The sequence below is a fragment of the Rhinolophus sinicus genome, chromosome 16, assembly GCF_057876585.1.
Source record: "Rhinolophus sinicus isolate RSI-liver-muscle chromosome 16, RSI-T2T, whole genome shotgun sequence".
Lineage (NCBI taxonomy): Eukaryota > Metazoa > Chordata > Mammalia > Chiroptera > Rhinolophidae > Rhinolophus > Rhinolophus sinicus.
Window position 1 is genome coordinate 6954742 of NC_142516.1, and position 25580 is coordinate 6980321.

The following is a 25580-nucleotide window of genomic DNA, read 5'->3' on the forward strand; positions in this document are numbered from 1 at the left end:
CTTACAACAAAAAGCAAATCTGTCTGGGTCACATTCCTGCTCAAAATGTGACGGCTCCCTCCTTTGTTTTACAAGACTCTGCAAGATCCAGCCACTGTAGACTTTCCAGCCCCATCTCTTGCCTCATTCCCACCCGTGCCGCCACCACCAATCGCCAAAATGCAGCCAGATGGGAGGTACTCATAGCTTTGGATGGGCACTGCTCTCTCTGGCCTGCGAGGCCTCTGGAGGCTCCTCCTGCCTGAACCCAGCCTAACTCACCACATACACCCTAACTCAGGGTGGCTTGGATAATTTTGTGCCAGAAGCCTTCTGAGTTCTCTTCCCCAACCCCCCCCACTGCTTCCACTGGGCTCCCCCAGTCCTCTGTAAGTCCCCTATTACAGTTTTCATCCGCTAGATTTGTCCCTGTCTGCTTCTCTACCTGTTTTTGAGCTTGGAGAGGTTGGAGAGAGTACAGGCCCACTAGACTCACTACTAGGTCCCAGCCTAGCTCAGAGCAGATTGCTCCTAAACATTTGGGGACTGAATGAATGAACTACAATATGTGGAAGGCCTGGTAGGTACGAGGTTACTTAGCGGTCTCTGTACCTGGGGCAGTTAATCTAGTCAAGGCCAGCCTTAACTAGGTAAGAAACTAACCAACAAAAGGTTTAATTAGCAGCTTGGGGTGGAAGAAGCTGGGTCCGTCACAGGTGGTGTGATGAACTGCTCCAAATCACCCCCTTGGCGAAGGCTTTGCAGACACTTCCCTCCTCAGTGCTGAGAACTAGATTCGGAGGGTGTAAGACCTGCTTGATCTAGCACCCGCCAGCTCTCTGAGTGTGTTTTCTGAAAAAAATGGGACTTGCTACCTTACAAGACTGATTTAATGGTCAACGAGCTCGTGTCTGGGAGGATTCTGGAGGGCCATTCCAGCCATAGTGTTCATATTGTTTCGTCTCTTCATTGTTTCTTCTTTTCTTCTGCTCGCGCTCTCTTCCATGCCCCGCCAAACCCGGCTTCCCGCCCCGCGACCTCCCATTGCCTTTCCCGGGCCCCTCTCTCTTTCCCTCTGTTCGGCCGGGACCCAGGAGGCGAGCCCAGCCACGCGGCGCACCAATCCGAGCATCCCGAGCCGCCTCTGCCTCCTCAAGTCCCGCCCCCACGCCACCGTCCACCAATCACGAGCCGCGCCCGTCCCGCTGGGCCACCCAATCGCGGGCGGGCCAGGCCGCCGGCGTCCCGCCCCTCCTGCGCTCGGCGGCGGCTCCGCGGGCGGCGGTGCTGGGCCTCCGCATTCTCGCACCAGCGTTGGGAGCGCCGGCTACGGCGCTGCTGCTCGCGGGGTGCTGGGCAGAGGCGGCGGGCGCCACCGGCCGGCCGGGTGGGCGCCTCAGCTTCTCCGGGGCCCGCGGCGCGGGACCCAGGACTGAGCAGGAGGCGGCGTCCTCGCTGCCCGGGGCCCAGTGCCCGCCGGGAGGGCTCGCGGCCGGACGTTGCCGGCCGGGGGTGTCCCCGACGCGCCTCCCGGAGAGGCCCCCAGAGCTCCCGGCCGTCCTCTGAGGGTGCCCTCAGCCTTCCCAGACTCACCTGCGAAGGCCGCCTGGCACCCAGGTGCGGGGGCGTGTGCGCAGCGAGGGCGCCTCCCCCGGCCGCCAGCGGGGCGGGGGCGGGGACGCCTGCCGCCCTCGGCCTCGCCGGTCAGCGGGTCGCTCTCAGTCTCACCGGTCCGCCCGCCGCGCCCGGTCGCGCGTCGTGAGCTCCGCGGGCACCGCGGCTCGGGATGTTGCCCTCCAGCGCGGCCGCTCGCGCGCTGTCCGCCACCCCTGCCCTTGCCTCCTGGGCCGTGTCCCGCTGTTTACATGCCGGTGAAGCTCTCGGCCACTCCGAGCCCCTCCGAGCCCTGTCTCCCCGAGGGTGAAGCCAGCCGGCCCGCGAACTGGACTGGTCGCTCAGACCTGGGCCCTCCGGACTCAGATCCCGGTCTGTTCTGCTGCCTCCGCCACCATCTGGGCGGGATCCAGCTCTGGTGTTTTGAGGAGGGGGTGTGGTGTAGGGAAAGGAATCCTGGGGATTTCTGGCTCTCCCCTTTTTTGGGCCTTCGGGGCTTCAGACTCAGGGAACTCGCTCATGGCTTTCTTGATGAAGAAGAAGAAATTCAAATTCCAAACCACTTTCACCCTGGAGGAGCTGACAGCGGTTCCCTTCGTGAACGGGGTCCTCTTCTGCAAGGTCCGACTGCTGGATGGCGGGGATTTTGTCAGCTTATCTTCACGGTAGGACCTGGGGCAGTCGTGCTTGCAGAGGAGGGAGGTGATGAGCGAGATGTAGCCACTTGGCGAGTGTGGAAGTGCCCCTTGGGGCCCAGAGAGTCTTGAGGATTATGTGTGTTTGGGGCAGGTTTGCACAAGGCAGGGCTGAGCGATCTGGGAGGTCTGGGCCCGGAGGAAGCTGGCAGGGTGCCGGCACCCATCTGCAGGTGAGCTGCCAGATACCTGGGGGTCTATATTTTCAGCCCCCCTGTTGGGGCCCTACCCACAACCTGCTGTAAGCCCATTCTGCAGACTTGCACAAAGAGCCCAGCGGGGTTTGTGCCTTGAGGGGCTGAGATGGGGAGGAGTGTTCCAGGCCACCTTGAACCCAGCTGGCCACTAGGGCTGTCATATGATTGAGCACCCCGGCCAGCCACAGGTTCCCAGACGCTCCCTGCTCTGGAAGGCCAGGCCCCAGGCACTCCTGGTCTGTCTGGAGGGAGGTGGCTAGATTTTGACCTGCCCATCCCCTCTGAGTGACTGTCCTCTTCTGGCTGGAGCTGGGCTGCTTTGCATTGCAAATGCCCTTGTCAAAGAGGCTTCAGTCGTCTCTTAAAGAGGCCTGGTCAACTTTGGTTTTGTGTTCGACCCCATCCTGCAGGTCCAGTTGCCCAGCTCATTGCTAAGGGCTACTGAGTTCCCAAGCTACACCCACTGACTGGGCCCACCTGGGATCACGTAGTCTTGGCCCCTCAGGGAGAGTGCCTTGGAGTCTGACAGATGGGGGTTTGAGTGCTAGCTCTGTCCCTTTCTGCGCCCAGTACAGGTCTGTGTCTGTTGCGGAGATGTTGATTCAGTAGATAGAAGGCGGTGTAGGGCCTGGCCCTGTGCCTAGGACGTGCAGGTTCCTTTCCCTGCTCTGCCCCTCTGCTCTGTAGGCCTCCCTGTAGGCCCAGATAGCTGGAGCTGCATAACGGTTCTGAGATGGGCTGCCTGTTCAGATGGAGAAACTGAGGCCCAGAAAGAGAAAGTAAGTGGCTTGCCAGGGACCTCTCAGAAGGCAGTTGTCAACTGAACTTGGCCTGTTTGGAGACGTACTGGATGTATCTGGTGGTTGAACGTTCTGTTGGGAGGAGGGGAGGGGAGACACACAGCCTAACCCAGATTTAGGACTCTGATGTGGACAGGGTAGGGTACCTTTTCTGTGCATTTGGGCCTGCTCAGGTCTGGATTCCCCAGTCTACTGGGAGTTGCTTATCTGAGGAATTCAGACAAGGGCTGCCCTTTGCTGTGGGGGTGGTGGGGTGGGAGGTGGTGTTCTTGGTTGCCTAGGAAGCCTGTGATCCAGGGCTACCCACACAGCAGCCCAAGGTTTCAGGGAAAGGGCTGTGCTCATAGCTAGGGCCTGGGTTCAAGCACTCACTGACTAGGTGACTTCAGGCAAGTTACCTAACCTCTCTGATTCCAAGAACCAGCAATTATTGGTGCTATGCTCCCCATTTTACTAGCACCTCTCACTTAGCCCTTTGACTATGCTATGGAGCAGGGTGGAGGTTGGGTGGGTGGGGGGGCTCCTGTAGGATTATTATCCCCATTTTACAGAGTTGAAAACTGAGGCTCAGAGAAGGAGTGATTTGCCTGAGTTAATACAGCAGAGCCCAGATTCAAAGTTAGGATGTGCTTTTAACTACTGTCTGGTTCTGCATTTGAGCCTTAGTTTCGTGTTATGTGAAATGGGAGAGGTCATACCCACCCCTAGAGTTATGAGGGGGAATGGATAATGTATATGCCGCTTCTGGCTCAGACAAATTGTTGCAGCAGTTGTGGTTTTTATGGCAGAGGAGCCCAGCCCCTACCGCTCCCAGGTCTTGAATGGGGGAGGAACAGTTAGAGCCCACAGGGGGCCTACATGTCAGCTAGGGTTGGGGCCAGGATCTTGGATCCCACTGAAGAATTGGTATTCAGCCCCAGGCTGAGGTCTCTCCTGGCATCCCAGGCCCTGGGGCCACTGTCACCCTACCTGTCAGCTTTTTCATTGCCCTAAACCTGCCCCCTCATCTGGGAAAGTCTGGAAAATTCCAGGTCTTGGCCCACAGTGTCTGGATTTCACCTTTGCCTCCCCTCTTCCCTCCTGGCAAGGGGCCATGGATTCCCTGAAGGCAGCCGAGCCCGAACAGCCTTTCCCAGCTCTCATCCTGGATGAAACCTGAGTGGGGCTGGGCGGGGCGGAGCTGACATGAGTCCCCCAAGGCTGGGCACGTAGTGGGTGCTGGGGACCTGTTTGCTGCTGTGCAGTATGACTGGAGGGAGGAGAGACAGCACTTAGGGGGTGCTGGGTACGTGTTTGCTGCTGTGTGGCTGGAGGGAGGAGACAGCACTTAGGGGGTGCTGGGTACCTGTTTGTGCAGTATGGCTGGAGGGAGGAGAGACAGCGATGTTGTGACCTGAGGCTGCTTTAGAACTGCTTTGCATTTTGCTTAGGAGATGGGGGCTCCTGGTATTTTTTTAACCCCCTCAATTCCCATCCCACCCACCCTGGTCTGCAGCCTGGGAGCCCCACCTCACAGCTCACCTGTCCAGATGGCCAAGGCTCCAGTGTTTTGGAGTTGGGGAAGGGGCAGGGGTGACAGACTGTTTAGATCCTGGACTCAGGTTCAGTAGCATACTTACCCCAGCCCCAGGGACCCCGAGATGGCCCAGAGACTGGTGACGTGGGCATGGGTGGTGTCTAAGTGAGGCAGGCCCAAGGCCCCACCCCTGTAACACCCGCCTTCCTAGCTGGAGTGTTTCCTTGTGTGTTGGGTGCCATGGCAACAGCTGGGTACACAGCTCCAGCCTGACCCAGTTTGAGCAGGTAGAACAGGTGGTTCATCGCGCTGTGCCCAGCGTCATCTTTCTCAGGCCTCGTTACGAACCATAATCCTCAAAGCTACCATGTTCTGAGTGCCTGTACCATGCGGCAGACGCCGTGCCTGCAGAGAGTTTTGCGAATGGTATACCTACCAATCCTCTCAGCTATCCAGAGAGGCACTGAGGCCAGAGAGGTGAAGCCACATGCCCTAGGTCACCCAGCTGATAATGCAATTGGGAAAATCACCCTTTTATGATCAGGGTTTCAGCCACCTTTGTGCCCTGACTGTGTGTCAGGCACCTGCTGAGCTTCTCGAATTCAGGATGAGTTGTGTCCTTGAACCACTTCACGAGCTGATGAGGAAACTGAGGTGAGGAGACATAAAGTGATGGGCTGTGTCACTCAGTTAGGGAGTGGCAGAGCTGTGATTTAAATTTGGGCAGGTCCAGCTCTAAAGCCCTGCCTTGCCTTGGTGGCAGAGGGCTGGAAGCAGCTACAGCCCCATGTGATGGCCCCATACCTTTGAAGAAAGTTCTTTCAGTGGTTTGGGTGGCACAGGAAACTCCAGATTTGGATAATTTTGAGGCACCAAGCTAGATCCTGTGAGATCTGAGGATAAGGGGTCCCCGGAACATAGGTGGGGGTGGGGCGGAAGTCACTGGCGTGGATTTGGGGCGAGGCACGGGCTGGCACTGTGGCATAGTGGGCATTTGCCAAGGTCCCTGCCCAGAGGCCTTCTAGGCAGTTGCATCCAAATGGCATCTGGGAGGCCTTCCCAGGGGTCGTGGGAGGTATGCAGGGGTTCCAACCAAGTCTGGTTAGTTGGGCAGCAGGGGGCTGGGCCGTGGTTCCCCTGGTAGGCTGGGAGCAGGCTTTCAGCCTCAACTGGTCTGTCCTTCAGTCAGGAAGAATCTGACATCCCAAAAGGTCTCTGTGCCCAGCTGGCACTGGTCCTGTGGCCTGCCCCGTGCACGTGGCTGGTGGTACCAGGCGAAGGAGCGAGAGGGAGGTGTTGATTTACCTTATAACAAGTGCTCTCTGGAAGAGACAGGCAGAATGTCTCCTCAGCCAATGGATGAAGAAACTGAGGCCCGGGACAGAGAAATCACCTGTTCAGGTCACTTCATGGGAGGAGATGATGGCACAGCTGGGTGGATTCGGGTCTGGCCCTGACCTCTGTCCCCTGTGCCTCTGCATGGAGCGGGCAGGCAGGGCCAAAAAGAGTAGGGGCCCATCAGGGGATCCTGCTGCCCTGGACTTGTGTGCCAGGCTGTCCAAGAAGCAGACTGTGTGACTTGGGGACGCCCTGCCCCCTTCCTTTCTTCTTTGGCAGCTTTGAATTCTCAATTGTCTCTTCAGTGGGATTTTTATGTGGGCAACCGATTGAGAGGGCACGCCTGCTCCCAGTACAGGCACTGCCTTTTCTCCGTGGGCTAGGCCTTGAGCCGGCCAGAATGGGAGGCCTTGGAGAGTTGTTTGAGATTTTGGGGGCATGAAGAAGGTCTTGGACAGGTCAGCTCTGCAGCTGGCAGCCCTGTGCCCGGGCTTGGTGAGGCCAGGTTTTTGCACACACACCCACCACAGGCTTGGCCGGGCCTCTGCTTCCCCAAGGCTCTCTCCCTCCTTCCTTGGCACAGACTGCGGAATGCCACTGGAATCTGCTACCCTGCAAGGCCTGCTGTCACACACGTCTTGGTGTGGAAGGAGGTGGTGTGGAGATGACACGTGGTTCATCCCTTGGGCTCTAGGGGGCGGGATGTGAAGGTACCGTGGGACCCCCAAGGCAGGCAGGGCATCCACTTTCCGACACAGAGCAGGAGCTCTGGACACTGAAAGTATGGAGGGAGGAGGAGGCCACACTTACTGAGCACCCCGCTTGGTCCTGGGCTTTCAGCGGTAAGAAGGACCAGGCAATCCGATGTCCATGGAGCCCCCCACAGGGTGGGGGCACGTGCCTGGGGGGCATCACGGAGACGGCAGAGCCAGGCAGGTCTAGAGCGAGTCCTCCCCAGGATTCCATTAGGTCCCAGTGGACCAGTTGGGGAGGGCATTTTTTTTGAGTCTTCTGTCCACTTGTTTGACAGGTGTTGACTGACATATCCCCCCAGGCTAGACATGGCCCTCGACCTCATGGAGCTTATAATCTCGTGATGGGGCACATCATTCCAACAGGGAAGGCTTCCCCGAGGAAGTGACCCCTCACAGGAGCCTTGAAGGCCGACAGGGATTGGATTGGAGAGAGGTGGGAAGAGCCTTTAGGGAGCGGCCCCTGGTTAGACGGCATTTGGTCAGTGGTCTAGGCAAGGGGCTGGTGTGGTTCTGGTGCGAAGAGGGGCGGGGGGGGGTTAGGCTGGACCGGACCGTTCCTGGCCTTCAGGGGCCAGCCGAAGGGCAGGGCAGCGGTGTGGCCTGGTTTGCCAATTAGGCTGATGGCTCTTGGCTGCGGGTGGAGAAGAAGGGGTGCTGACTGGCACCCAATAAGGGACAGTTGGAGTTGGCTGGGCAGTGCCAGCCAGAGGAGGCAGGTGGGTTTCCTCGTCCTGAAGTTCCTGCCCCACACCTAGTGCCTGGTAGGTGCTGAAAGGTGGAAGTTCAGAGCGTGCTCAGTGGCCAACCGTAGCTGGGTTTTGTTGCCCCATCGTGCTCTAATAGTTTTGACAGCATAAAAATCCAGATTTCCGGAGTCTTTTAAATTGGAAGATCTGGCAACAGTGTTACATGGCAACGTTTGGCCCAAAGGTCTTTGCAGCTGCCTCCTCTATGGGCTGCCTGCTCTAGGCTCCTGCCCCTACTGCCTGCCCTTGGATCCTGACGTGGTCTGTCTCCTTCGTTTTACTCAGGCCAACCTGGTCCCAGGGGGCCCTGTGGAAAGCCCTCCACGTGCAGCCCGGGGTGGGAGTAGGGGGCGGGCATGCGGAGAGAAGTGCTGCTGGCAGGCCACAGAAGCCACCCCTGGCAGCCAGGCAGTGGCACCAGGCCAGCTGCTGGCTTCCCTTGTGGTCAGGCTGTGCTGGTGGGGCCCGTGGTGAAGTCTGAAGCTGCCCAGCCTGTGTCTGGCCTTGGTGTTTGCTCCTTGGACCTCGCCTTTGCAGCCAGCTGGCCACACCATTGGCAGGTGTCACCCTGGCAGCCCCTGCCATCTGCCCGCCAGCCTGGCACCGGCAGAACCCTGACCCCAGGTGATCTGGCTCTGTGGAGCCAAGGCTGTTCCCTGAGGCCTGTTCCTCCCTTCGAGCTATGTCCTGGGAGTCCCTCTGGCCAGGGGTTCTTAGCAGCAACCACAGCGAGTATCTGTGGGCTCTGCTTGGGGGCCCGGGGTACCTTTGAACTCTGCTTGTTCAGTACCTGGGAGTCCTGACTTGCGTTCAGGAAGCCCTGCCTGGGCCTTGTGATAGCTGCTAGCGTGTCTGTTCTTGGATCTCATGAGCCTGGGGACTCAGAGTGTGAAGTCTGGTGACTGCCATGTGGTGACTCTGCGGTCACTTGCCTGCTTCTGGGGCAGGCAGTATAACGCCCAGGGTAACCAGTATAGATTTATCCTTGGCTTGCCTAGACAGCCACAGAAAGGCTTGAGCAGGCGAGAGACGTCAGATTTGCTTAGAAAGAGACCCAGAACTAACATGGGGAGGGGATGAGGGGTGTCTCTCTTCATTATCCACCTTGCCTGGCAAGTGCATTGGGTTTTGGGGAAACCAGACCTGCCTCCTAGGCCGATGTGCTCTGTGACCTAAGGTCTGTCTCCCCTGGGCCTTCTGGCTCGCCATGAGGTCACACTGTGCCATTGGTGGCTTTGGTGAGTAAGGCTTGAAGCTGCCCAGCTTGTGCTGGGCCTTGGTGTCCACCTAGGGCTGTGATTGCAAACCCTTGGTCTCTGCTCTGAGCCCCTTATGGTACCTTGGGCTTGGAACAGCTCTCACATGCTGGCCTGGAACCCCCTGCCCCCCACCCTGCCCAGATGTGAACTGGGAGTGGCCAGCTCGCAGCCCTTGCATCCAACTTGTGCAGCAGCTGGGAGGAAGGCACTCCCCACAGGACTGACTTTCTGCCTGTTTGGTCAGGCTGGTGCCTTGCTCCACACACAGGTCTGGGGAGGACGTTCCCATCCTGCCTCTGCCCTTTGCTGCCTGTGTGACCTTGGGCAAGGGACTTAGTGGCTAAGCTTCAGTGGCCCCCCCACCTAGCAGGGCTGCTGGGGCGGGCCTCACAGTGTTCTTGGGAGGACTCAGTGAGATAATGCCTGTCAGATGTCCAGTTCGGTTCCTGGCACATGGGAGACGCATGGTACTTGCTGCAGTCTGTCCTCTCTTCCCCGGGCTGAGTCATGGCGGTCGGCTGGCTGGTGCACCTCAGTTGCCCCTCTGTGGCAGCTGGCACTTCCCTTTGGCCTAGGACTGACTAGGTTGCTGAGGGGAGAGCATACTTCTCCCCACGAGTGGGGCACTGGCTCTGCCCTCTGGAGGGGTGGGGGCAGGTGAGGAGCACACCTAGTGTCTAAGGGCCAGAGCCTCACTCTGGGGCTCAGGGTCCCCAGTGGAGTCTGTTGACATGAACCGGCCCCACCTTGGGGTGCTTCGCTCTGAGCCAGTGAGAACTGGCGTGCTCCCACTGGGTGGGGCTGAGCTGGGGGAGGTTTCTGCCTGTGGGAAGAGGCTCTCTGCACAGCCAGCTCTGGGACCCACTCTGGCAGCGGAAGACATGAGGTGGAGGGCAGGGGAGCACATGAGAAAGACGAGGGTCCCTCAGTGGGAGTGGGGAGGCCCCTGGCACTCCCGTTGCTTCCACCACACCTTATACTCCTTGTTTTTGGCTTCTGCAGTTGCCTTAGCCTCAAGCTCCCTTTCCCTGCCTCTTCACCTGGCTGAACTGCTCAGCACAAAGGCCACCTCCTCCGGGAAGCCTTCCCTGGCTTCTTTGGGCCTTGCATAACCACTGTGGGCCCTCATCTCAGGATGCTATGATCCCTGTCCACCCTCTTAGCTCCTTCCCCAGACTGTGGGCAGGAGTGGCCTCCTTTGCATCTTAGTCCTGGGGCTTCCTTCCATGGGTTAGCGCTGGCGTAGGGCTTGGACTTTTATTCCTTGGCACTGAACCAGTGTGGGTGCTGATGGTGTTGGGCTATGTGTCGGCCACTGCCAGCTGCTGGGGTCCAGCCCCTCCCCACTGGTCCCAGAAGTATCAGTCCGTGTCAGGAGCAGCCCTCATCAGCATCCCCGGCAGCTGGGGGAGCCACTAGGTTGTTGGGTGGGCCCTCTGTGGGGGGTGGGAGGCGGGGCTGTGGCTGCCCAGGCTCTGCACTTGGACCTTGGCAGCTGCCCTCTGGCTGTGACCATGGCTAAGTGCCTAGTCCCCTTAGCCTTGGCTTCCTCTTCCATCAAACGGGGTGGGGGTGCTACCTGAGATCAGGACCACCTGCTTCGCACAGGGCTGGGCACCTGGCAGCTGGAAACGGACTAAGCCTGCCTGAGAGCGAAGACAGTGCACAGCCCAGTGTGGGGAGCCGGCTGGGGAGGGCAGAAGTCAGTCCTGTTTGCACGGAAGGCGCCTTCACCTCCCACCACTTCCTCTCTGAGGCTGGACTCCTCTGCAGACACCTGCAACTCCCCCGCCCCCAGCCCCTCAGGGGAAACATCCTGAGTACCTCTGTGTGTCCCTGCAGGGCCCCTCCAGGAAGTAGGTTAGCAGGTGGTGGGAGAAGGGCAGAGGGACAGCAAAGGCAGAATGCTGAGCAGGAAAGAGCCCCGGCCTGAGGGCTTGGGGTCTGGGGGGGAGGGAACATGGGGAGCAGGGGGTGGGGCTGGGACTTCATCTGAGGGACAGTCACAGAAGGCTCTGAATCAGGCAGATTTGTATTTTAGAACCACCCAGGGCAGCCATGGGGGTGACCACTTGGGGCTCCAGGTCGCAGAAGGGGAGGTGGCTCTCAGCTGAGAGGGGTGGCTGTCCACCTTTGTCGTCATGGCAACAATTAAACCTGCAGCCTCCTGTGCAGCAGTGAGAATGAACAAGCGGCTGCTGCTCACAGCAGGGCCAAGTGTCACGAACAATGTTGAGGGAAGGAAGCTGGAGGTGAGAGTGCTGTGATGCCATTTAGACAAAGTTCAGAAGCATTCCGATAAAAACCAGCCATCCTGGTACAAGCCAGCATGCTCTATCTGTGTCGGGGTGCTGGTCATGTCTGAAAGGGGTTTCTGGGGCCTGTGAAGTCCTGCTTTTGGGGGCTGGCTACGCGGGACTGCCCTGCGGATCTGCAGGCTGTGCTCCGACGCTGTTTGCACAGGTCTGTGTCCGAGACAGCCTGAGACGCCCCCACCTGTGCTGGTGCTGGCTGCCAAGGCCCTGTGCGCCGTAGCGGGGCACCTTCTTGGCTGCCTGGAGGAAGTCCTTGGGTCTTTCTGGCAGGGTAGCCTGAACCATCCCGACCTGTTCATGAGACCATAACTCATCTTGGCAGCTGCCCACAGTCTTCTTTGGTTGGGGCTTTCCCTTCTGCCTCTTGCAAACCCGGCAGGGGCTTCTGGGCTGGGGGACTTGGCAGTTCAGAGGGAGGGTGGGCTCCTGAGACTGCCAGACCATGGGCTCTCTCTGAGCCTTGCTTTCCTCATCTGTGAAATGGAACAGTAAGCTGCTCCTGGTGCTTGGATTAGATGAGTTAACACCCAGCATGGCCTCTGGCACAGAGTAAGTGCTCAGTGAAGGCTGGCGGTGGTTGGTATTTAGGGCAATTATTGGAGAGGATGCAGTGGTGGGTGCAAAAAGGCAAGGTCCACTTTCCTCTCTCCCTCCCTTTAATTCTTTCTCTTCTCTCTTCTTGTGGTTCACCCATTCAGGAAACATTTGTGATTAGAGCCAGGCCACTATCCTGGCCCGGCACTGGCCACTGGGCCTGGCAATGGCCAAGATAGCCATGGTCCCTGACATGGAGCCCATGAGCTGAGGAGACCGTTAGACACACAAGCTCTCAGAAGTGCTGAGCACAGGGGGATGGGGGGTGCTTTGGTCTCTTCTGCATGTTCTGGCCCTGACCCCTCACTTGGGGGTGGGCCTTTGACTGACTGGGTACTCTCCCTGGAGGCCAAGAGAAGGTCTGACCCTGGGCTCCAGCCCGTCCTAAGGGTTTCATGTTGGCTAAAGAGGAATCACATGGACCTGGGAAAGAATGGCCATGCCTATTTTGGATGCAGGCAAGACCGAGACCCAGGCTTGTTCTGGATGCACAGGCCTGGCTTATGGTAAGTGCTCAGTTAATGCGTATGTAGTAAGTGAACAACAGAAGCAGCAATCGTCCGAGGGGTGGTCCGTGGGTCTGCAGAAGAATCAGGTCTCTGGGAGGAGGTGGAGACTGGTAAGTCAGGTCCTCATGATCCCACCTGACCGTGAGCCCTTCTTCCTGTGGTTGGGATCTTGGAAGATGGCTGGAAAAACAGGTCAGAGTCTGTGCCGGCTCTGTGAAGAGATGTGGCTCTGGCTGAGTGGTCGCTCATTATTCCCCAGTCACCTCAGAAGTCCAGGGAGCCATGGGGAGTGCTGTGTGGAGCTGTGGGAACACCTGGGGGTAGATCCAGAGATAGCGATGACCCCTGGCCCCTCAGACTCTGCAGAGAGCAAGACGATGTGGCCTGACCTCAGCTGGGAGGCCCCTTCCCTGGAGGTGGAAATATCTGTGCAAAGAGGTCTAGGGCAGCCCTTACTGGGAGCAGGGCTTTGAAGGTCATTAATCGAGTTATCAAATACTTACTGAGCACCTACTATGTGCCAGGTGCCATCCTCAGACGTGGGAAGCAGCAGCGAGTGAAACAAAGACCTCTAGGACCTGCATGCTCTGGCACGTGGGAGCCTGGTTCCATTTTCCTCGTACCTAAGGCCCAGGCCCAGAAGAGGAAATAATTTGTCCAGCTGCAGTAGTTGGGGGGAGGGTGATTTTAAGAAAGGCTATGGAGTTGGCAAGGGGCTCAGAGGACAGGGACATCCTCGTGACTTGCTTGAATCCAGCCATTCGAGGAAGCAGGCTCCAGGCATGGGGATGCCTCCCTTGTCTCCTTCCCTCCTTGGGTGATTCAAACACCACCCCGGCTTGAGTCAGCCAGGAGCGGCCGTGGCAAGCCTGCGCCACCTGCCAGTCTCCCTCCCAGGACATCCCAGCCAGGGCACGGCCTGGGGAAACGTCCTCATCCAGGGTCCTGGGGTGGGGAAGGGGGCCCTGACAGGGTCTTGCATGCCTGACTTCCTGTGGGACCACCTGTCTCGGAGTCAGTTCTGACGGTGGTAGCCATGACCCCCTGCAGCGTGAGTGCCCTCTGGATAGGTGTTGGGTCCTGTTCTCCCTACACCTTCATAAGAGGGGCAGCATAGTGACTGAGGCCCAGAGAGGGCGGGTCCAGGGGGTGGCAGAGCCTGGCCTGAAACCCCAGCCACTCTGTCTCCCGCACCCATGACTTATGAGCAGACCCACTGGGAGTCTTAAGGGCTCAGGAAGGGAAATTCCCCAAGCACAGCCAACCCTGAAGCTCTGTGTTTTCTGCAGTTGTGGGTCCTGAGACAGGGGAAGTCGCTGATACAGCCCAACTGCGTCTTGCTTTGAATTTCTAGGGCCTCCAGCTTAGCCCAGCTCTGGCATGGGGGCCCAGTGGGAGATTCTGGGGTCAGACAGCCATGGGTTCAGGTTACGGCCTCTCCCAGCCAGACCTGGGGCAGGTGGCTTCTGTGCTCTGGGTCTCAGTTTCCCCACCTGTGACGTGGGGATGATGGTGCCTACCTCCCAGGTTTGGGGTGTGGATTCCAAGAGATCAGGCAGGGAAAGATGTTGGTTCACTCCTCATAACTAGAAAGGGCTCAGGAAACGGGCTGTGTTATGAACTTCGACAGGAATGTTTCCCATTCTGTCCTCCAACTGGATTGATTTGGCTTGGTCCCCATACCAGCAGGTCTTCATGGGGTTGGCCCAGTGCCATGTCCCACTGCCCGCGCATTTTGCTCCAATCACCACCCTCCTTTAGTGTAAGCCTGGTCTCAAGGCTGCCTCGTTCCTGGTATTGAGACGCATGGGGAAGGGTCCGCCCACAGAGCACAGTCCCTGGAGAAAGCCCCAGTCTCCAGCCATCCTACAGGATGGGGTGGGGTAGGGGAGCGTCGGGTAGTACACATCACCCCTCACCTCTTGTGTGACTTGTGGCCTCCCTGAGTGTCACTTTGCTCATCTGTGAAGTGGGTGGTGGCTGTGCCTGCAGAGCAACACCTGGCCTATGGGAGGGTATCCAGGAAACAGGAGCCAGGCTGGACCACACTGCGTGGTGTGGACCTCTGCCCAGGTGTGTAGGGGTTGGGGGGGCCAGCACTTGCTCACAGCCAGCAGTTTACATTGGATCTCTTCAACGGTCAGCTCCCTCTCAGGCTGCGAGAGCAAGAGGCAGTGCCCACTGGCATCAAGTGAGAAGCGCATCCATGCATTCTCCTGGGTGGTGGGGAAGCTGCCCGAATGGCCTGACTTGGGGGGCAGAGGCTGTGTCCTGTGTCTGTAAAATGGGAGGACAGCACCTGCCTGCGTTAGGTGTGTTTGATCCGTCTCGAGGTGACTCAGCTGGTGAGTGGCAAGATTTGACCCAGGTGCACCTGACTGCAGAATCCTTGCTGCTCAGCCTGAGAGACCTGAGCTTTCCCACCGAGCCTGAGAGACCTGGCTGACCCCCTGCGCCTTTGCTAATGTGGAGTTTCTGAAGCCCCAGTGTACTGTCCACTCTGTACTTCCGAGGGTCACTTGCTGCCACCAGTTTTTATTCCACCTGCCAATCCCAGGGCCACCCTCGGGATTCACGTTTTTGGCAGGAGAGCAGAGAAGGGTGTCGGGGTGCCGGCTGGCTCCAGTGAGTGCTCCCGTGTGGAGCACAGAGTGGTTTGGCTTCTAGGAACTTCTTGTTGCCTCATGGTGTTGCCGGAGGCTGGGCTGGCTGTGTCAGAACTGCTGCGCACGGCCCTGAATTCCTGGCAGGAGCCCGACGCTGCTGGGCTGCCACGCCCGCCACGTTGCTGGGATGAGGCTCTACTGCCCTGCAGCCCCTGGACAGATGCCTCAGCTGGTCCCCGGGGTGGGCCCCTCCCCAGGCGGCTGTGCTCTCTTCTCTTCCGGGAAGCACAGGCATATGTTGTCAATTTAAATTGTTTCCTCATTAGACTCTCGCCTTTCCCTGGCTTCAGCCAGGGACCTTGATTGCATCACCACCGGCCCCTCCAGGAACCTGGCCGAGGCCTGGGGGATCATGGAGTGGGCGGGGCTGGATGCTGGGGCAGCCCCCCCAGGGGCTGCCAGCCAGAGCGTGGGACTCACGTGATGGAGCCTTGATCCCGGTACCTTTCATTACAGGCGCTGGATGGGAGGAATCAGGAACCCAGGGGCACCGCTGGGGCTGGGAGGTCCCGGGGGGCCCACTCAGTTACTGTGGGTATGCCTTCTCTTAGCCCGGTGCCCAGCTCCTGCCTCAATCACTTGGGAGCTTGTTTAAAAAGTCCAGTCCAAGGCCTGCAGCAGTAGTTCTCAGCTGGGGGCAATTTTGCCCCCTTGGGGGGGGACATTTGGCAATGTCTGGAGCCTTTCTTGGTTATCACAGCTGCAGTGGTGCTACTGGCAGGAGCTGCTAAACATCCTACAGTGCACAGGACACCTCTGAAAAAACCAAAACGATCCCGTTCCAAATGTCACTAGTGCCCAGGTTGAGAAACCCTGCCCTACAGTCTGTAGTTCTGGCAGCACCTGGGACTCTTCATTCGTGAGAAGCCAAGGACTTTGCAATGTTGGCTTGAGTCTGAGAAGCCCTGTCCTGCCGGCTTCACCACCCCCAGCCCTTGCTATGGCCGTGATTGAGCTGTTCCCTGCCAGGCCAGGGCTCTGTGCGGGGCATGCCATGGTGACAAAGACATGCAAAGTGCTTGCAGCCAGGCAGCTGGGAAGGTGGAGTGCTGAGGGTGGGCATGGGGTCTCCCTGGAACCCATTCCCTGGGCTGCCCACTAGTGCCCCAGGTTCCCTTCTTCTCCTGACTCTTTTCCTGCAAGGACTGCCAGCCACACTGCCTTTGCTCTCATGTTGGCTTCAGGGGCGGGGCCCTGAATGGTCCCTGTCCACACGGACCTTGGGGGCATGGCAGCCTGTGGTCAGGAGGTGGCTCCCACTGCACTGTCCCCTTGTCACCTGCATGATGGAGCTGGCGGCCAAAGTAAGTGTGGTTGCAGAGTAGAGGCCCTGGTCAGAGTTTGGGGCCACGGGAGCTCTTCCGAGGGAGAACTGGCCTGAGGACACTGGCCTGGTGGGGTGCTCTGCTCTATTTCAGGCCAACCCAGAAATAGCTGAATTCCACCACTGCAATGGCCACTGTGGGCTGCCGTGGGTGGAGGGCTCTCCCTGCCTCCCTGGGATTTGGACGTCTAATTGTATATCTTAAAGCTAAAAACGAGATTCCCCTAAAGCTGCCTTGGAAAGCCAGCCTCTGTAATTACCTGTCCCTGGCAGGCAGTGTGGAGCTGGGGACTCGGGCCCGGAAGCCTCAGGCTCAGGAGAGTCGAGGCCTTCTTCATCTCTTCCCAAGGGGGCCCGGCCCTGCTGGCAGGGTGAATGTGGGCCCAGCCCTTGAATCAGGTAGATGAGGGTTCGAATCCCTTTTGCCTTTGACCAGCTCTTCTAACCTCACACCCATTTTTCAAGTTAAACTTCAATTACAGAAACACCTTCTTGGACAGAAACAAAAACAATGGCCCTGCTGTCCCCCTCTCCCCACCTTCGTGGCCTCTGCTGATCCTGGGAGTCGGTCCTCACAGTCACTCTGTGGCCTCTGACCTCTTTGCAATCGGAGGACTCCCAGAAGAGGTCATTTTCCCCCCAGGATTGCTTTTAAAAAAAAATCACAACCGATATACTTCCAGTTCAAAAAGAAAAGGACCCAATCCCCTTGCCCTACGCCATACACCCTCATTTCTTCTCTCTGTCCTTCCCTACCCACTAGTGCACGTGGGGTGCCCATGGTTGCGAGCACCTCCACGCGGCACCTTTGTAAGTTTGGGGCCCATATTCCCTCTCCAGTCTCACTTCCCACCCCTCCCCCCCTCACTACTATTTCAGCTGCCTGGCCCACCTCAGGGCCTTTGCACATTCTGTTCCTCATGCCTTGACTGCTCTTTCCTCGGTTTCCTCCTTCAGCTCAGCTCAGAGGTCACGTTCCCCCTTCCTGTTAACTCCTTCCCTGGCCATTTCTTCCTCACTGTCCCCCCATCTGGTCACTTCTTCCTTCCCTGGTTCCTTTCCCCCCATAGCACTTACCCCCATGGGAGGTGTGTTTGCTTCATTTTGTCTGTCTCCCACCCACCCCAGACTCTAAGCCCCTTGGAGGCAGGAATTTCTGTCTGTTTTATTCACTGTTTATGTCCCTAGGGCCTTCAGTAGTACCTGGCACTTAGTAAGTGCTTAATAAAAGGTTTTTGAGTGACTTGAGTCTGACATTTCCTCAAACCTGGCCTGGCAGCTCACACCTTGGGCTCATGGCCTACTGTTTACCATCCTCATTCCTGCCTTTTTTTATGAACACTTCCTCCAACCCCTGTTCATCTCTCCCATTATCCCTATCCTGGGATAATGCCTGGGACCCCATACCACCTAAGTGGGGGTGCCCAGCTCCCTCTCTCCAGAGGGGCCCTGTAGATGGCTGCAGGGCTGTGCCATCTCTGGCTCTGACATGGATTCTAGACAAAGATGGGCCTGGGGTTGAGACCGGGCTCTGCTCCTCATAGCTCTGTGACTGGGGGTGAATTACTCAGCCTTTCTGAGCCTCCCTTTCCCCATCTGTAAAGTGGGCCATGATAACACCCAACTTTCAATGTGAGAGTTTTAGGTGGCACATAGTAAACTCTCAGGAAATGGCCACTGCTGGGATGTGTATTTCACCTTTGCTATGACTTCCTGGGATGGGCCAGGGCAAGGCTGTGAGCCTCTTCCTGTGGGAGTGGTGGCATTTAATAGTGTGTATTTAGAGCCCTGTGGAAATAAGAGGGAGGCCCAGCACCGATCTCGTGAGCTGCCCAGCTCACCTTCCCGCGGGGGTGGGGGGTGGGGGGGGAGGAAGCCGCCTGTTACCTGAGCCTGGGAGAGCTCCACGTGCCTTTCTCTGGCCTGCTGGAATCACAAGGGGGCCTGAGGCTTCCTGGCTGGGTGTTCCCATGGCAGACACACAAAGGGGAAGGGAGAGAGCCCACAATTTGATATCGGCTTTTGTTCCCAGATACTAATCCTAATTCCTCTGGGTGTTTCAACACGCCCAGCATTGTGAATTGGGTCTCCAGCAGCTGCTTCCAATTCCCCAACTGGCTCAAGCAGAGGGGGTGGGCAGAGATCTGAGGCTTCACAGGGGAGCTGTGGCCACCACCCCCTGCCAGCTTTCCCCACTTTCAAGCTTGGGCCTCTGGCTGCTTGGGAGATATTTCCACTCTTTTTACCCATCCATCCACCTCCACCAGGGCTGCTCTGGCCTGAAGCCAGAATCCATAGTGGCAAGACAGAGCCGCTGTCAGAATCAGATTCAAAATCCTCACCAAGGAAGGCCCTGGAGATCCAGCATGGCCTAAGCGCCTGCTCCCTTGCCGACCACATCCCTTTTGTTCTCCTCCCCAGTCCCATTTAGCCACTGGCCTCCGTGCTGCTTTTCCGTTTGCCAAGCATGCCTCTACCTCAGGGCCTGTGCATTTGAAGTTCATGCGTCTGGACAGCTCTTCTGCCAGTCTTTGCTCAGCCCTCAACCTCACTTCACTCGAGGCCTTGCTCAGATGTACCCTCCTGAAGTAGCAACCCCCACCTTCTCATCCCTACCCACCTTCCCTGCTCTGCTTTCTCCATTTTTCTCACTTTATCTGACCTACCAATGTAGGTTTTTTCTTTTCTTTTTCTTTTTTTTCAGTAACAGTTTTATTGATATGTAATTCTCATACACAATTCACCTATTTAAAGTGTACAATTCAGTGGTTTTTAGTATATCGGTGGTTTTTAGTATATTCACAGAATTGTGCAACCATCTCCAACAATCAATTTAAAAAAAAAAAAAAGATTTTATTGGGGAAGGGGAACAGGACTTTTTTGGGGAACAGTGTGTACTTCCAGGATTTTTTTTCCCCAAGTCAAGTTGTTGTCCTTTCAGTCTTAGTTGTGGAGGGCGCAGCTCAGCTCCAGGTCCCGTTGCCCTTGCTAGTTGCAGGGGGCGCAGCCCACCATTGCTTGTGGGAGTTGAGGAGTCTAACCAGCAACCCTGTGGTTGAGAGCCCTTGCTCCAGCCATCTGGCCACCTGGGAGCTGAGAGGCAGCTCATTGACTTCATGCTAATTGCAGAGGGTGTAGCTCGCTTGCCCATCTAGGAATCCAACCAACTGAGCCACCCATCCGCCCAACAGTCAATTTTAGAACATTTTCACCACTCCAAAAAGAAAGCCCATTAGCAGTCACTCCCCATTTTCTTCCCATTTCCTCCTCCCCTGGCAATCACTACATTCTGTCTGTTATGGATTTGCCTATTCTGGACATTTCATATAAATGGAATCATGTAGTACATAGTTTTTTTGTGATTGGCTTCTTTCACTTAGCATAATGTTTTCAAGGTTAATCAACATTGTAGCAATGTATAAGCACTTAGTTTCTTTTGATTGCTGAATAATGTTCCATTGTATGGATATACCACATTTTATGTATCCAGTCATCAGTTGATGGACGTTTGGGTAGCTTTCACTTTCTGGCTGTTATGAATAATTCTATGAACATTTGTGGGCAAGTTTTTTGTGTGGGCATATGCCTCATTTATCTTGGATAGATACCTAGGAGTGGAATTGCTAGGTCATATGGTAACTCTATGTTTAACCTTTTGAGGAACTGCCAGAATGTTTTCCAAAGCGGTTGTATCATTTTACTTTCCTACCAACAGTGCATGAGGGTTCTAATTTCTCCACATTCTTGCTAACACTTGTTATTATCTGTCTTGATTATAGCCATCCTAGTGGGTGTGAAGTGGTAACTCATAGTTTTGATTTGCATTTCCCTGATGGCTAGTAATGTTGAATATCCTTGCATATGCTTATTGGCGGCCACTACTATATCTTTGGAGAAATGTCTATTCGGATCATTTGTCCATTTTTTAATTCGGTTATTTGTCTTTTATTGAGTTGTAAGTACACTTTATATATTCTAACTACAAGTCCCTTATGATTTGCAAATATTTTCCTTCATGCTGTGGGTTGTCCTTTCATTTTCTTGATGGTGTTCTTTGAATCACAAAAAGTTTTAATTTTGATGAAGTTCAATATATTTTCCTTTTGTTGCTTGTACTTTTGATGTCATAGCTAAGAAACTGCTGCCTAATCCTAGATGACAAAGAGTTACCCCAATGTTTTCATCTAAAAATTTTATAGTGTTAGCTTTTAAACTTAGGTCTTTGATCTATTTTGAGTTAATTATTGTATATGGTATGAGACATGGGTCATACTTCATTCTTTTGCATGTGAATATCCAGTTGTCCCAGCAATTTTTGTTTAAAAGATTTTTCTTTCCCCCATAGGCACCTTTGTTGAAAATCAATTGACCATAAATGTGAAGGTTTATTTCTCAGTTCTATTCCATTGCTCTCTGTGTCTATCCTTATACCACAAGCACACTCTTGATTATTGCTACTTTGTAGAAGTTTTGCAATGAAGACGTGTGAATCCTTTAGTTATGTTCTACTTTTTCTGCATTGTTTTGACTATTCTGGTCCTTCGCATTTCCGAGGTTTAGAATCAACGTGTCAAATTTCTGCAAAGAAGCCAGATGAGATTTTAATAGGGGTGGTGTTGAATTTCTAGATCATTTTGGGAATATTGTCATCTTAATAATACTGAATCTTTCAATCCATGAATTGTGGGATGTCTTTCCATTTATTAGAGCTTGGATTTCTTTCAACAATGTTTTGTAGTTTTCCAGAGTATATATTTTATACTTGTTTTGTGAAATTTTTTCTATATATTTGAGTCTTTTTGATACCATCATAAACAGAATTGTTTTCTTCATTTCATTGTGGAAACTGGCTAGTATATAGAAATAATTAATTTTTATTATGTTGATCTTACATCCTGCAACCTTGCTGAACTCGTGTATTCTAGTTTTTTAGTGGCTTCCTTAGGATTTTCTACATACAACATTGAGTCATTTGCCAAAAGAGATAGTTTTAGTTCTTCCTTTCCACTCCCATGTATTGTCCTCATTTGTTTGATGCTCGTCTTTCTGCTCCCACCAGAATGTAAGCCGCTCACGGCTGTGACGCCAGTGCACAGAACAGGCACGGGTGCACGGGCGATGCTCACTTATTTGAATGAATGAATGGAGCTAGCATGGCTGGGTCAGGTGAGGCCCAGTCCAGGCCTCCCGCTTCCCCTGTGGCACCTGCTTCCTGAGGGCTCCCGCCCATGTCTGTCAGGTTGGGGACTCTCCCTTCTTCCCCCCATCTCTAGCCCTGCCCTTTTCCGTTCACCCCCAGTCTTAGGGCTGCAGGGCTTGCTGGAGGTCACCTTCCTCACGAGGTTGGAACATTCTGGTGACTGAGTCCACATAGTTCCCTAGTGTCTTCATCAGACGAAACACATCTGGCGGACCTCCCCAGGCCCGGCCCTTGCCGGGCTCAGCTCACTGAATGCCCTCAGGTGCCCATGACTGAGTGGCTGGCACGTCTCTTTTACTGATGAGGGTCAGAGTGAGGGCTGCGAACCCAGGTCCCGTTGCCCCTTGCCACAGACCTGGCAGAACATGGAGCAAGCCTTGGTCACGTCCTCACAGCCTTGAAGAGCCAGCAGGGAGCTCCTCGCAGAGGCTCTGCACAGAGGCTTGCATCGGCCAAGGAGACCCAGAGCACAGCTCACTCATGCTCTCCCCTCAGCCTGGCACTGTCCCCCGCTGGCGACGACCCACTCTTCATTTGGGTCTGAGCTTGACTGTCACCTCCCTGTGGCCAGTCACTTTCCCTGACTCACCCCTTCCCTCCACCCTCTCCCGGTGACACTGAGTCATCACTGGGGTGACAGATGTTGTCTGTGAGTAAGTCCACTGCAGTACTCAGTGTCTGGCACATACTTGGCACTCAGACATGGGTGGGTGCCTCGGGTACATAGCAGGGCACTGCTGGCCCCACAACTTCGGTGGTTTCCACCTGCCAGGCTTCTCGGCTCTGTGGCTGATGAGGAAAGGTGATGGCTAGTGGCTGTGACCCAGCATTCAGACAGCCCTGGCTTCGCAGCCTACTTTATCACTAGGGATGCGATCTGGGCTGGCTCTTGGAGCCTCAGTGCTCTCCGCTGCAGAAAGTGGTAGCACAGAGCCTACCTTCCAAGGTTTCAGTGGGAGGCAAACAAGCCCTGCTCAGGAGATGCTCATCCTGGGCTGACTCTTCCCCCTCAGGCCCACTCTGGCAATGAGCCCGCACTCCTCAGTCCCCGGGTGTGGAGTGGTCACTTCCGCTGTCCCCTTGGCCGTGCCTGTGAGGTGGGATGAGGCTGGAGAGAATGTCTCTCCTGCCGGGCCCTCCCTTCCATGGCTGAGGGGGGGGAACAGGAAACTGCGCAGGGATGGGAGCTTGTCTCTGCCACGTGCCACTACCACCCCCAGCTTCTGCCAAGGCCCCCGCAGCAGCCAGGAAAGGCTTGGATGAGCTGCTCCCACCGGCTCTCACTCACTCCCAGGGCACAAAAAACGTTTCCCTGTTAAGGGAGTGCTGAATTTGGGGGCTTGGTCATGCTCTCCAGGCCCAGAAGGAACTTGAGGGGATAGAAGGGTAGCGCCCCAATTAGTATCAGGGAGGCTGAGGGCCCCAAGTAGTGTCCGCCCTGGAGTGGTGAGTGTTTAGTGTGTGTGTAGCACCCGGAACCAGGCTGCTTGGGCTCCGCTGTTCTGTCCTGCCCCGGGTGGGCCTCAGGGCCGGGGCTCAGCCCCAGAGCTCGGTTTCTGTGCACGTGGAATTGGCCTGGTGGTAGTGACACGTGTGGGAAGGGTTGGCGTGACCGTGGATCCCTGGCATTTGGAGCAGGCTCCAGGGGTGGCTGAGTCTGTCAAGTGCTTGCAGCGGTGCTGGCCCATGGGAAGCCCCGTATGAGCGTCAGCTGTTGCTGTTGTTACTTGTGGTGAAGAAGGGGGCTCTGGAGCCAGGCAGCCCTGGGCTTAGGGCCAGCTGTTTCCTGGCTGGGTGGTACTGGGCCTTGGTCTCTTCATCTGCGAAATGGACTGGTAGTCCAGCCTGGGAAGACTGCTGTGAGGGTCACTTGAGATGGCCAGTGGGAGCCTGGTTGGTGGGAGGTGATGGAAGCAGAAGGAGCCACCCGAGGCCACAGAACGAGATGGGGGACAGCACTGGGAGCCAAGGGAGGGGCAGCTACCTCCAGCCTGACCTCACCCGCCTTGTGTTTTTCATTTTTTATTACATATTTTATGTTTTTACACTTATGCAAGGACTTTCTTGTTACGAAAATAGTCACTTTGTGATACAAAGTGAAAAGCGAGAGCCCCCTTCCCCCCCCCCACCTCCCTAGCCTCCCTGGAGGTGAGCGCTGTCCCTGACATGGGTTTCCGTGGCCTTGACCTGTGTGCTTGTGCTTCTCTGTCCTGTCTGGCCTGCAGGGAGGAGGTGCAGGAGAACTGCGTGCGGTGGCGGAAGAGGTTCACCTTCGTGTGTAAGATGAGCGCCAACCCAGCCACCGGCCTGCTGGACCCCTGCACCTTCCGGGTGTCAGTTCGCAAGGTGAGGCTGGGCTTCTGGCCAGGGCTGGGGGCTGTGAGCTTAAGGCTAAGGAGTGGGTGTGGGGCCCCCACTCTGATGGCTTTAGGCCCATCCCCTGACTTGTCCCCCTGCCCGGGGAAAATGAGATGAGTCATCTGCCCCTTTGCTTGTCCTCCTTCCCTGGCAGTCAGATTCATGGGGAGGGGTTTGGGGGACGTATGAGGTCCCTTGGATCTCGTAGTCACCCTGCTGCTATGTCTCTCTCCCTGTGCAGGAGCTGAAAGGTGGGAAAGCTTATTCCAAGGTGAGTGGGGCTGTGTGAGGGGGTGTGGGATGGGACAGGCGTGAGAGAGGCTCCCAGAAGAATGTCCTGCCCCCTCTCTGTCTGTCCCAAACAGGAGACACTCAGCCATACAGGAGATGTATTATTTTTTGGAAATATCTTTATTGATAGTCTTTGCACTTAACGTAAAGACAGCATATGTTTGTTGCAACACAAATGGTAGACATTCATTGAGTGGAAAGGGGAGTTTCCATCCCCCTTCCTGCTCAGGCCTCCTCCCCAGCCCCCAGCATTGGGATTCATTAGGATCTTTCCAGACCTTTTAAGAAAAAAATACATGAAATGTATCATAGACCCCAAGCAGTGCATAAAACACATGCGCATGACTTAGAGAAATGTAGAGTGAGCACCCTGCATGTATCGTGTACATGCAGACAGGATTTTTAAATACACAACAGGGACTTGTTCTAAATGGTTCTGCAGCTTGGTGTTTTACTTGCCAGTACGTCATGGGTATGTTTTCATGTCATCACACATTTCCTTTTGCTTTAGCAGCAGCAGTGTCCCATTGTGTGGCTGGTGGACGGGTGACTCAGCCGTCCCTGCTGTCAAACATCTGTGTTGTTGCCAGCTTTTCACTGCACCCACAGACAGTTCAGCCCTCCACATTACAACCTTTCCCACTGGGAAAAGTGAGAGAAGACAGCTCTGGAAGGGTTCCTTCTGGCTTTGAGGAAGCCTGCTCTGCCCTTAAACCCCCTTCTCTGTGAGGACTCGGCCCGCCGCTGGGGCCTCTCTGGCGAGATGGCACAGTGGCAGGGCGGTGGGCTTAGTCAGTCCAGAGGGGAAACGCCTTCGCCTCTTCACCCTGTGTGCCGGCTGTGTTCCTTCCCACGGACCAGAGCTCAGGAAGCTCAGCGTTCTGCGCTATGCACTCTGCCCTGGCCGGGCGTCGTGTTCCTGTGCAGGAGCAGAGGGCACGGTGGCCAGAACTGCGCTGTGGAAGGTGCTGTCAGAGTGGAAATTTCTCTTCCCATTGATTCACCGCGTTGTGGGTGAGGACAGCTACCCAGCTAGGAAAGAAACTACCAGCAAACAGCTGGAGCATCCCATCTCCACCCAGCAAACATTTATCATGCACCTGGCACGTGTCAGACCTGCCAGGCCCTTCCCTTCTGTTCTCCAATCAAATGTCCACACAGGCTCAGTAACCATGAAACAAAGGCAGAAACTGAGGCCCAAAGAGGTGGCAAGACTTGACACTGATCAGGCCTAGTTTTAGGCCTGGCTCTACCAGTTAAGCCCTGGGCATGTCACTTCCTTTCTCTGAACCTTTGTTTCCCTATCTGTAAACTGGGGTCACTGAGTCACTGATGGCAGGGTTAGGATCTGAACCCGAGTCCCCGACTCTGGCACTTGTGCCCCAAAGTCTGCAATGGAGACTTGCCCGCAGCGAGTGTTCAGT

At 55.8% G+C, this 25580-nt stretch overlaps 1 protein-coding gene across 1 annotated transcript in view; it reads left to right on the top strand.

Moving 5' to 3' along the window:
- Positions 1–1243: 1243 nt before the first annotated feature.
- The window catches only part of EEIG1 (estrogen-induced osteoclastogenesis regulator 1), a 33941-nt gene continuing 9604 nt past the window's right edge, over positions 1244–25580 (top strand). The window contains exons 1-3 of the mRNA XM_019728675.3: positions 1244–2258; positions 23733–23853; positions 24107–24136. Of these exons, the coding sequence (XP_019584234.1) occupies positions 2113–2258; positions 23733–23853; positions 24107–24136 (297 nt within the window). The 5' untranslated portion in view covers positions 1244–2112. The remainder of the gene's footprint in view (positions 2259–23732; positions 23854–24106; positions 24137–25580) is intronic.